We start from the raw sequence: 13,394 nt of genomic DNA on the forward strand, positions 1-13,394 counted from the left end.
ACTGTAAAACGTCAGTAAAACAATATTTGGAATTACCTTTTCATCAATATCGCATTGAATTTTGATTCCACATTTGGACTTACATTGTGACAACGCAACATATAATGGCCCATGAGTGATTATTGTTTCTTTCTCTCTAATAAATTAACAGACTTTTTCGAATGTTTGTCCCTGTGATTTGTTAATTGTCATAGCTATTCTAATGGGAAACTGTAAACGTTTTAATACGAATGACATCTCAAGATCTTCTTTGGTGTCTAATTTTATCCGCTGAAGATGTACTACATTACCTTTCTTGTCGCCTGTTAAAATTGTACATGTCAGAATTGTTCGACCAATTTTGAATATAACTAATCTTGTCCTATTGCACAGCCCATCACTCATACATAAATTACGCAATAACATTACAACACATCCTTCAACAGTAATTCGGCCTGTGGAAGACCGGAAGGTGTTAACGGTTGTAGATATTCTACGGGATAATGTAAACTAATGTTTTCATCATCCGCACCATCACCATCACAGTCTATTGATATGCATTTAACAAATCTGCTGTGGAACCGATCAACAATTTTCACATTAATTTGTTTGACTTCATCATTTCTCAGTGAATTGCATTTCTTCTGTTGATAACCCTTCAGGATTAAATTCTTCAATAAAATTTGGACATAAAAAGTCTTCTTTTATTGGGAACTTAAAGTGAGGAAAACGTAAAAATTAATAAGAGCCAAGAGTGCAGGAAGTGTGTCTGACAAAAGCATTCAAACGAATGAGAGGTGGGAGGACTGTGGGCGTGGGTCGTTAACCGGAAATGGTTGAGAGGAGGGTGGAACTTGAAAAAAATTTCTTGGCAAAAGATCACGTTGTCCCAAGTTTTTTTTTTTATAACAGAGAGAAATATATTCAGGTGAACTGTATTACATTTTTGCTCCAACTGTAAAGATGAGAAAAGGAAAGTTAGTTTAGTTTTGTCCAGTTTGTAATTACTTGAGTGACAGCTCCAGCCCAGAGCACCAAAAGGGCATTCCATGCTGCAAACTTCTTGTATTATGCTTTAAACTTTTGCTCTGAATTATTTATTATCATAGTAGTTTCCTGATAAACACTGAAACTCATTTTTACATTATTTTTTAAGTTGCTCCAAATAAAGCCATCTGTTAAATGAGTGAGTATAATGTAGAGGAAATATTAAAATACCACCATAATATCAAGTTAAATACTTTCATTTGTGAAACACACACAGGCTTACAGTGGCTCAACTTAATAAAAAAGTTATAAAAAAAAAGGTATATGTGCAGTCAAATTTCTTCTGACTTTCAGGTGCCCCAAAAAAGCATAGCTATCAAAATGCTTTCACAGGATTAAAACATCTTCCTTGGGTCTTTATGGGCATTTCAGGCAATGTGCCGAATGTCAAGCTCTGCTTTCTCTTTGGTGTCACCACTTCATGCACAATGAGAATTTATTTACTTACTTATTTGAATCTTTTAAGTGACAGTGCAGAATTCATTAGCACTTAATGCTTTACAAACACATTGTGAGAAAAAGAAAGAATATATTAATAGTATCAATATGAAAAAATGCAGTACACATAATATTAAGCTCACTTGTATTACATTTTGCTGTAAATGTAAAGGGAAAAAATGGTAAAAAGAATTGACTCCCATCTGTTATTCACTGATCATCTGCTCCACTCAACTGTCACCACAGGTGACAGTGACAACACAGGTCTGTTGTTCAACAGCTTCATTTTATTATTATTACTAGCAAAATACCCGCGCTTTACAGCAGAGAAGTAGTGTGTTAAAGAAGTAATGAAAAAGAAAAGGAAACATTTTGAAAATAACGTAACATGATTGTCAATGTAATTGTTTTGTCACTGTTATGAGTGTTTCTGTCATATATATATATATATATATATATATATATATATATATGCTCAAAAAAGAATTAAAGGAACACTTTTAATCAGAGTATAGCATAAAGTCAATGAAACTTATGGGATATTAATCTGGTCAGTTAAGTAGCAGAGGGGGTTGTTAATCAGTTTCAGCTGCTGTGGTGTTAATGAAATTAACAACAGATGCACTAGAGGGGCAAAACAGGATGACCCCCAAAACAGGAATGGTTTAACAGGTGGAGGCCACTGACATTTTTCCCTCCTCATCTTTTCTGACTGTTTCTTCACTAGTTTTGCATTTGGCTACAGTCAGTGTCACTACAGGTAGCATGAGGCGATACCTGTACCCTACAGAGGTTGCACAGGTAGTCCAACTTCTCCAGGATGGCATATCAATACGTGTCATTGCCAGAAGGTTTGCTGTGTCTCCCTGCACAGTCTCAAGGGCATGGAGGAGATTCTAGGAGACAAGCAGTTACTCTAGGAGAGCTGGAGAGGGCCATAGAAGGTCCATAACCCATCAGCAAGACCAGTATCTGCTCCTTTGGGCAAGTAGGAACAGGATGAGCACTGCCAGAGCCCTACAAAATGACCTCCAGCAGGCCACTGGTGTGAATGTCTCTGACCAAATAACCAGAAAGACTTCATGAGGGTGACCCAAGGGCCCCATGTCCTCTAATGGGCCCTGAGCTCACTGCCCAGCAGCATGCGGCTCGATTGGCATTCGCCATAGAATACCAGAATTGGCAGATGCACCACTGGTGCCCTGTGCTTTTTACAGATGAGAGCAGGTTCACCCTGAGCACGTGACAGAAGTGAAAGGGTCTGGAGAAGCCATGGAGAACATTATGCTGCCTGTAACATCATTCAGCATGAGCAGTTTGGTGGTGGGTTAATGATTGTCTGGGGAGGAATATCCATGGAGGGTCACACAGACCGCTACAGGCTTGACAAAGGCACCTTGGCTGCCATTAGGTATCAGGATGAAATCCTTGGACCCATTGTCAGACCCTATGCTGGTACAGTGGCTCCTGGTGCATGACAATTCCTGGCCTCATGTGGTGAGAGTATGCAGGCAGTTCCTGGAGGATGAAGGAATTGATACCATTGACTGGCCACCACACTTTCCTGACCTAAATCCAATAGAACACCTCTGGGACATTATGTTTTGGTCCATCCAATGCCACCAGGTTGCACCTCAGACTGTCCAGGAGCTCAGTGATGCCCTGGTCCAGATCTGGGAGGAGATCCCCCGCAAGTCTGCATGGATATTATGAACTATCGTATCTGTTCAAGTTCTATTTAAATTTTAAATAGAAGGAATTTTTATTTAGTCTACAGAAATGTCTTTGGTAGGAATGTAAGTTAAATGTAGGCATCGTTGCATACATTTTTCTTGACCATAGAAATGTAAAAAGTAAATTCGCCTTACATTCCAACCAAAGATATTTGTGTCGACTAAATAGAACTTGAAAAGATATATTTTTTCAAATGTGATTGCGCAATTCAGATCGAGTTGACACGCACTACATCGAGCTCACGTGCTATTGTGGTTTTAGCCTGCGTGCCTCAATAAGTCACCCTCCCCTCGCTCTTACTTTTTTACCGTTCATCTAATGATTACACTGAGTATGGCTTTACCAAAACAATCATTGATCGCGAATAAAGTATCCATTATTCATGAAGCTTCAATTGGTGATCTGTCTTTTTGCGTTAACCGGATATTTTTTCATACATCTCAAACCAAGGGGATACGAGGATAAAATGAATCGGGAAGCGCTGATATATATGTATGTGTGTGTGTGTATACATATATGTATATAATATATGTGTATATAATAGTTTTACTGTGAAATAATGCAAAGAGTAAGCAACACGTGTTTCGCCCTAATTTTGGGGTCATCAGGCGTACATACTCAGTGCACCCCCTCTAGGGAATCGAACCTCGGACGTCGGCGCTAGAGGCGAAGCCTCTTCCATTGCGCCACAGCATGTGGTTTGTCTATTTGAGAGTATGTAGATCGGGGTATATATATCTCTACTCGCGTTTCGCAGTGGAGAAGTAGTGTGTTAAAAAAGTTATGAAAAAGAAAAGGGAACATTTTAAAAATAACGTAACATGATTGTCAATATACAGTAATTGTTTTGTGAGTGTTATGAGAGTTGCTGTCATCAAGGATTTGATTATCATTATTTCTTTCAATCAGGTTCGTATTTGTAGGATGTGTTGTGTTCAAGCCACATTCCGTGTTTGTCAATCGTCGTAAAGATAACAGGTTTCATTCATCGATTCATTTCTTACTGCATCAATAAACAGCTCGTCTTCCTCTTTATCTGAGACGTGACACTGCATGCACGGGTTTTTTTTTTTTACACTGTCTTCCTTTAGTGGGACATTGACTTTTTCCACCATGTGCTTTGTTTCCGCGGTAGTTGCACTTATGAATATGCTTGCATGTGTCGTAAATCGAGCAGACATCTATTATAGTATATGGATGAAAAAATAGGTTCCAGTTAAGACCATTACGCGTAGAATTTCGAAATGAAACCTGCCCAACGTTTGTAAGTAAGCTGTAAGGAATGAGCCTGCCAAATTTCAGCCTTCTACCTACATGGGAAGTTGGAGAATTAGTGATGAGTGAGTGAGTGAGTCAGTGAGGGCTTTGCCTTTTATTAGTATAGATTATTATTATCAGTAGTAGTAGTAGTAGTACTTAATGTCTTTGAGCAAACATGAGTGATTTTGTTTATATTTTTTCTGTGCTTTGTTATTGATCATGTCAATTTGTACCATCTGATAATCCCATTTCTGTGAAGCAAGTTTTTAAGTGTTACATTTGTTTAAGGAGTGTATTTTTCATGAGGTTATTCTGAACAACTACCTATGCACTGCAAGAAAAAATATGAATAATAAAAAATAAAAATAAGCATATATGACACAAACATAGTATATGTAGCACACACAGTATTTAATCCTTATTTGAAAATATTTTAACATTTATACATTTTAAATCCCAGCTTTCAAACTTTTTTGACAAATTTTTTGATTAATTTGACAGTCCTACAAAATTACTCCAAAATACTTAAATATTTTTTAAATAGTATGAGCCTTGTCACACACATGTGCATGGGAGACAGTTTAAGGGCACTATGTGAAAACTCTTTCTCTTTTCTTTCCCCTTTGAGGACCAGAAGACTGCTCTATTCCAATTACGTGACTTCTGGTGTCCATCCACCTGGACCCGCCTCTTCCTTACCTGGCAGACATATGACCAGAAGAATCGGCTTCTTCAACAGTCACTCTAGGACTCCGGTCTAAGAAATCTCATTTTGTGTTATAAGATGCTTTTTTTTTCTTTCAATTTTATCATAGATGGTATTGCCCTCAAGGTACCCTATAATATTTTCATTGTCCTGTGTTTCTGTTACAGCCTGTAACACTAACTGCATCTTGAATCGTGATTACAATGTGTGGTGCTGAGGTGTCACCAATTACACAGCTGCACTCAGGTTGCAATATGAGATCCTGAGGTGGTTCAACATGTGGTTTGTGTTGGAATGCACTATATGAGTGGATGCTCCCAACCTCAACCTCAACAGTTACTGAAAACTGTGTAAACCTTGCTACACAGAATATCAAGAAAAATATATACTGGTTTAGATAAAAATTCTATATATGTAGAAGGCACACAGATTCACAGGTACATCTGCACACAAGTAAGGTTTTGACAGAAAGCTTTTCATCTTGCCCTTCCTGGGGGGCAGCTCATGGTCAGAGTTTAATACTAAGTAAGAAAAAGCAGCTACTGGTTTAAAGTATCAGAAGATGAGACAGGCAGAAATAAAGCCCCAGTCAGAACAGAAAATTTAAGAGATTCAATAAAGCCCAATATGTAAGACAAAAAACAAAGATAAAAGACACATGAAAATGACTAAGCATTTTATTTAAGGACAATATCAATAATCTCTGATTGAGATATGAAGTCAGGCACCTCTTATCCAGTCACACTAGTGGCATAACATGTCACAGCTTTCTTGGGAGAAACCATGGCAACAAGTACTCAAAAACCCCAAAAGGTTGCAATGCTCATGACAATGCCTAAATAGCTACTGAAATGTTTCAATTATACTTTCAGAAATGTCAAAAGACAGACAGAAACGGACAATCAAAATGGATTCAACAAGGATAGAAACCCTGAATGAACTGAAACAAATTATTAAACAATGCTAGAGAAAGTCAAATAAGGATTAAAGAAAGTCACACAACACAAAGAAAGTGGCAAGAAATACCACACTGTGATCTACACAGAGAAACTGAGCATTGAAGGTATGTTGTTTGTACAATATTGGGCAAATAATTGAAAAATAATCAAAACCAACATTCAGAACCTCTATTCAGCATAATCTTGCCCATCTCAGTTATTTAGTTTTTTTATTTTGTTAGTACTTTTTTTTTTTTAATTCTGTTAATAACTTCCCCAGATTTTTTAGAGATGTATGTTTGTTTTCATATCAGAGTAATGTGACAGGTTATCTGGTCCGACAGCAGAAATCCACACTCTATCGGCTTTTGAAAGAGTAGAAGCTTAACATTCTTAGACCTACAGACAATTAATTGCTTGATAGATTAGTGTGTTGATAAATGAAAGCTGCCACTCACTAGCAACCAGCAAGACATCTGTGATTAACAGTCAGTTATGGTCAATGAAATCCACAGAATAATTGGCAAGTGATGAGGCTTCAGTATTTGCTTGCAGTTCTAGTAGGGAAAGCTGACTCATGGCTGAAAATGACCAATGAAATCTACATAAAGCTTCCTAAGGCAATATTTACACCAGCTAAAATGTGGGGTACACGTGCAATTAATGTTCTTCTCAAAGCTAATATTACATCTGTGTGGTTTTAAATATACAGCCAACTGCAAGCTTTCATGTACATTATGCAAAAAGACTTCTGTCGGCTGCTCCCGTTAGGGGTCGCCACAGCGGATCATCTTCTTCCATATCTTTCTGTCCTCTGTATCTTGTCTGTTACACCCATCACCTGCATGTCCTCTCACACCACCTCCATAAACCTTCTCTTAGGCCTTCCTCTTTTTCTCTTGCCTGGCAGCTCTATCCTGAGCATCCTGAGTTCAACTCACCTGTGGCAAGAAACAGGTGCTGGCAATATAGCAGTCACACCTGAAGCGAGTTAAAATGGAGAAAAGTTGACTCAACCTTTCTGTTTTGTGTCTGAGTGTGCCACACTAAGCATGGAGAACAGAAAGAAGAGCAGAGAATTGTCTGAGGACTTGAAAATGAAAATTGTGGAAAAATATCAACAATCTCAAGGCTACAAGTCCATCTCCAGAGATCTTCATGTTTCTTTGTCCACTGTGCGCAACATAATCAAGAAGTTCACAACACACGGCACTGCAGCTAATCTCCCTGGACGTGGACAGAAGAGAAAAATTGATAAAAGACTGCAACAAAGGATAGTCCGAATGGTGGATAAACTGCCCCAGTCAACTTCAAAACATATTCAAGCTGTTCTGTAGACACAGGGTGCAACAGTGTCAGCTTGAACTATCCGTCGACATCTGAACGAAATGAAACACTATGGCAGGAGAACCAGGAGGACCCCACTGCTGACACAGAAACATAAAAAAGCCAGACTGGAGTTTGCCAAAATGTACTTGAGGAAGCCAAACTCCTTCTGGGCGAACGTCTTGTGGACAGATGAGACCAAGGTAGAGCTTTTTGGTAAAGCTCATCATTCTACTGTTTACAGAAAACGGATTGAGGCCTACAAAGAAAAGAACACGGTACCTACAGTCAAACATGGTGGAGGTTCTAAGATGTTTTGGGGATGTTTTGCTGCCTCTGGCACTGGATGCCTTGACTGTGCGCAAGGCATCATGAAATCTGAAGACTACCAAGAGATATCGGGGCGCAATGTAGGGCCCAGTGTCAGAAAGCTGGGCCTGCGTCTGAAGTCATGGGTGTTCCAGCAGGACAATGACCCCAACATACCTCGAAAAGCACCCAGAAACGGTTGAAGACAAAGCGCTGGAGAGTTCTGATGAGTCCGAATCTAAATCTGATTGAACACTTAGTGGTGAGATCTCTAAATTCCTGTTGGGAGAAGGCACCCTTCAAATCTGAGAGACCTTGAGGAGTTTGGAAAAGAAGAGTGGTCGGAAATTCCAGTTGAGAGGTGTAACAAGCTTGTTGATGGTTATAGGAAGCACTTGATTTCAGTTATTTTTTCCAAAGGGCATACAAACAAATATTAAGTTGAGGGTGCCAATAATTTTGTCCAGCCCGGTTTTTGAGTTTTGTGTGAAATTATGTCAGATTTGTCCTTTTTTTTTTCTCTGTTTTTTTGTGTTGTTCCAATGCACATAAAGGGAATAAACGTGTATATGAAAACATTTGTAATTGCAACAATTTTCTGGGAGAAATTGCGTATTTTCTGAGAAAAATCCAGGGGTGCCGTTAATTTCGGCCATGACTGTTGGTGTGTCTTACTAAAAAGGGTGAATACTTATTTTTTGTTTCAGATTTGCAATGAATTTAGGCCACTTGATCTCTTTTCATTTTGACATTAAAGATCAGCTGATAAGTGTTAACAAAAATTCAAATAAAACCTACTACAATTCAATGTTCTATAACAACAAAATATGAACACCTCTAAGAGGGTGAATAATTTTTATACGCACTGTAACCATTCCAAATCTTAATATGTAGCTCACAAGTGTATTATCTGATCCTCAAAATCTGTGTTTGCGTTTACATTTAACTGCTTAGCAGAAACTTTTATCTAAAGTGACTTAAAAAGGAGACATTTTTTGGTTTCCTGTAAGCTCTACTGCATCTAAGAGACTAAAATAAAATAAAACTATGAATTGGTCCAGAAATACAATCAGAACTTACCTCATCTCTAGCAATAAGGTATAAAGGGCTTGGTTGAGGCACTTCACTCAGTTCACAGTTCAAGCCAAGAGCAGTCAAAATTTCGGTGAGGATTTCATATCGCAGAGAATTACTGACCTTCAGCATATTGAATTCATCTGGATTCTTTACATCTGCACAATCAGGTGCCACTTCTAGATGTACCTGCATTACATACAGACCAAAGCTCCAAATAATGAAATTAAAACAGTAAAGAACACATTTAAAGTGACACTGCAAGGAGCACTTTCAAATTAGGACGTATACACAGTGAAATATGGTTAATGAAAGATGCACTGTAAAATAAATGTCATGTTTTATTTCATGCAAAATTTAATACAAATATTTTATTATGCTTTTCAACTTATAACCTAACAAAAATATATACAGGTAAAATTCTGTTACAACGAACTCCCAGGGACCAAAAATATATTTCATTGTAATGAAAATTTGATTGTAATGAGATTATGTATTTATTACTATAGTGCTTTCTTTAACTTGCGTCCAGGCGTTTGCAATCATTTCAATAGCTTCTTTCGCGTTAATTTTAATCTCCTCCTGCCTACAAGTTATGCTGATGAGAATTTTTCTCAGCATTTCCTTGCGATAATACACTTTCAGGGTGCGAATGATGCCCAAATCCAATGGCTAAAGCCCTGCTGTGTAATTGGGCAGGAGGAATTCAACACGAACATTATCTAAATGTGGAAGCATGTTGTGTGCAGCACAGTTATCAATCAGGAGCCGAATCATCCTTTTCTTCTTCATATTGTGAGGTTTCTGAACTCTGAGACCCCTCCCCACCCAACAGAAACAACAAGCTGAAGTGCGTCCCAAAGCACGATTGCAGCATCTGTGGAAGATTGTTTGTCTGTTGCCGGGGTAGGGCAACATCAGGCTCACAGCACTGCAGTGTAGCGACACAGAAGCATATCCTAAAAGATCGGGGTCGTGCTACAAGTCCATGTCTTGCACCCAAAAACACAAGGCTTAATCTCAGTACTTTAGCAAAACCAGCTTTATTTATATACAGGAACGGCACACTTATTTATTGTAGCGTGATCTGCCACTGTGCTATACACAGACACAGCAGTCAGGCAGGGTCATGGCCTGATCAGTGACCAAGTAAACCTGTTATCTGCATTTACAATGTACCTTGCATTACCAACCAATATCTTTTCTGTTTGCTTTGGCGGAGAGACACAGCATAGATTTGTGCCTGTTGCTAATCTGGCAACAGATAAGCAGTCTTCCATAGACTCGGAGATCGGACTTCGGGACACTCTTCGGCGTGTCGTCCAGTTGTGGGAGGCTCCAAGAGAGTTTACAAACCTCACATTTTCTTGAATGAGTAGCACAGTAATAGGAATGTTTCTTGAACGAGCATCACTGAACCACATAAAAAATGCTTTTTCGATGTCTTCAAATGCAGCAGTTCATATAGGTTTGCAACCCGACATTTTTTTTTTTTTGCTCGGTCTTTCAAGAAAGTTGACAGCGTTGATGGTGAAATTCCGAATTCACTGACGTTGTCTTTTTTCTTTTTGCCACAATCAAGAGCTGCAAAAATGTAAAGTTTTTTTTTTTTCTAATATGAACTGCTATCGTTTTTTCGTGTCTGCTGTTTCTATAGGAGGGTGACAATGAGTTAAATTCCAATGGATGTTTTTCAAATGTTGATGAGCAATAAGCAAAAGGTCTTTTGGGCACTTCGTTGTAATGAAAGTATTTGCTGAATGTACTTCATAGTAACAAGACTTCTATAGACATACGTCATATGGGGAAACTGTCGGGACCATAAAAATACTTCGTTGTAATGAAAATTTCATTGTAAAGATATTCGTTATAACGGAATTTTACCAGGACTTTAAACAACAGTATGTGCACTTGTCAATTAAACTGCTCCTTGACAAGCAATGACATTTTAATATGTAATCATAGGAAGATAGGGGTGAGCAACAATTCAGGTAAAAAGAAAATAAGTACAAAAAAAATTACATATATTAAAAAATACACATTGTAGACTCGGTATTTCAATTAAAGACACTTATGATACAATTTACAATAGTTGCTGACATAGTTCTTTCTTTTTTTAGCCGATCCCTGAGGAAAATAATTTTTCCTATAATGTCATTAACATGGCTAAGCTAGCCATCCCACCATCCACATCTTTTTAAATTATTTATCCACTGGGTGCAAGGCAAGAACCAAAACTGAATGTAATATCATACTCACACACATCCACATTTAATCACAACAATGCCAACTGCAGCTGAAGAAAGAACAATCAAGGTAGGTTTCTAAACATGTGGCTATCTCTACACTTGTGATTAGTCTACAAAAGTGATAAAAAGAGCTGCTCCATATGTTAATTCCAAAATAAAATTTATTTAATGCTGAACCTTCCACATTGACCACAACATTCATGTGGCTCAGGTCAACTTTGAAGCACAACACAAATGTTTTTAATAAGATAATATGCGACAGGTTAAAAGAAATGCAGAATCAAATAAAACTTACTCCTAAAACAGCATACTTAATTTCTGAAAACAGCTTAGTCAGCACTAAATGTGTATCATTAGTCAAGTTTCTGAAGCCAAAGTAAAATTAATTAGTAAAAACTAGGGCTACACAATCAATCATATGATAATCATGATTACGATTATGGCTGTAATGATATACTAATCATAAAAATTAGCAATTACTGCATTCCATTTAATACTTAGACATTTTCAATACAGATGGGCAATTTTTAAACAAATCATTCTTCTTTTGGTTTTCAGTTATCATATGAGCATGAACTTATTAATTTAATTTAATAGACGTGAAAGAAACAGATTTGAAATGACAAACATACCTGATACATACCAAAAGGCACCTTAAACATTTCACTCTCAGGTGAATACAGTATTGCTTAAAGCTTTCTACACAACTATGTAAATAATATATTTCAGCACATATCAATGAATTCTTTCAGAGTCTACCTAAATAACTTGCTAAACATATTCCTTAACCCTGCATATTCTTCCCACAAATGTCCAGGTGTTGATCACAAAATGTAGGCAAAACAAGTACGGTACCTATGTCATTGCCATAAGTGCATAAAACAAAAAGAAAAAAAAAATCAACGCGTATTTTGAGCTGTATTAAATTGATTTAGTTGGAATATAAAAAGTAGTGCTGGGCAGCGATTAAAATTCTTAATCGCAGACAATCACAACAATCACATTGTTATTTGCAAAATTCAATTATGAACTCAATAGTAGTGTATTGCGTGTATTTGGTTTGCAAAAACTTTAAACAAATAAGGTGCTTCTTAACAGCGGTATTCCCTTTACATAGTAGCAGTTACGATATTTCTTGTAAATCTCAACGTAAACATTAATGTAATCAAATCAAATATAAAACCAAAGCTATTTGTCACTGCCAGGCATTAACGTTTTATCTAGTTTATTATAGAAAAACATGTTACCCTCAGAGTCCAGAGCCACGATCACATTATAACAGGCACCTTGAGCAACAGCAAGTTAACATTTCTAAATCTGTTTTCTTTATCTGAACAGATGCCAGCAGAAACATTTTCTTTTATCAGGGAGCGGCATAAACAGTCTATGTTCAGTAGCAACTCTTTGAAGGCTAATATTTTTCCAAAACTCCGTTTTCTAAAAAGCGCACAAAACAATGGTTTCACACATAAATTAACATAAAATGTCTGCTGCCGCTGTTCTGCCTGCTGTCTGCAGCCGTTGCAGTTTGCAGCAGCGCAGAGGGTGGCTCAACGCCAGCAGTAATGCACGGTGGGCTGGCTGCCTGGCTGTCTTTGTGAGACAGGTGCGTGTGGGTGACAAATGCTGTGAGACGCAACATGGTTTGTACCTCCTGTCATCGAAAGTGTCTGTCCTCCCAGGCAGACGTTGCCATAGGTGCATCAGCTACACAAGCCTGTTCAGCACCATGATCCGCTGGGAACCGATAAGCAGATGCCAATACCTCATTTTCGCTTTCGATCTACCTCTCCAGATCACTTGCATCAAAATCGGGTCCGATTCAGTGATAATACAAAAAAGTCATCCATGGTTTATTTTGCTTTTGAGCATTCACTTTGGTATCTCTCCGCATGCCATTTTAGAAGCGGTTTGCGAAGCTGATTAGCGTATTGTAATGTTGTGCACTTTAGCTTAACTCAATTTTCTTCATCACTAGTTTTTTTCTTTTTTGGCACGCTGCACGATCAGTTGCAACTGGTGTTTCTTTTCAAAAAAGTGTCATTAAATAGCGCTGCTGCACAATCAGTTGCAACTGATATTTCTTTTCAATAAAGAAAAGTGTTAGGCAAGTGTCATTAAATAGCGCCGCCGAGTATATGTTTACTGACATTGCCGGTAAACCCATGTGTCTCATTTGTGGAGCTAATGTGGCTGTAATTACAGAATTTAATCTAAGACGGCACTATGAGACAAAACATCAAGATAACCTGAAAGACCTGAATGCAATGCACAAGATACAGAAAGCAGAAGAGTTAAAGAAGAATCTGACACTTCAGCAGACGTTTTTACCTG

At 37.9% G+C, this 13,394-nt stretch overlaps 1 protein-coding gene across 2 annotated transcripts in view; it reads right to left on the reverse strand.

The window, feature by feature from the left end:
* The window catches only part of hlcs (holocarboxylase synthetase (biotin-(proprionyl-CoA-carboxylase (ATP-hydrolysing)) ligase)), a 228,623-nt gene that overhangs the window by 187,904 nt on the left and 27,325 nt on the right, over positions 1 to 13,394 (reverse strand). For both annotated transcript variants that reach the window (XM_039744447.1, XM_039744449.1), the window contains exon 5: positions 8,818 to 9,000. In XM_039744447.1, coding sequence (XP_039600381.1) covers positions 8,818 to 9,000 — 183 coding nt within the window. The remainder of the gene's footprint in view (positions 1 to 8,817; positions 9,001 to 13,394) is intronic.

This window comes from Polypterus senegalus, chromosome 2 (genome assembly GCF_016835505.1).
Source record: "Polypterus senegalus isolate Bchr_013 chromosome 2, ASM1683550v1, whole genome shotgun sequence".
Taxonomy (NCBI): domain Eukaryota; kingdom Metazoa; phylum Chordata; class Cladistia; order Polypteriformes; family Polypteridae; genus Polypterus; species Polypterus senegalus.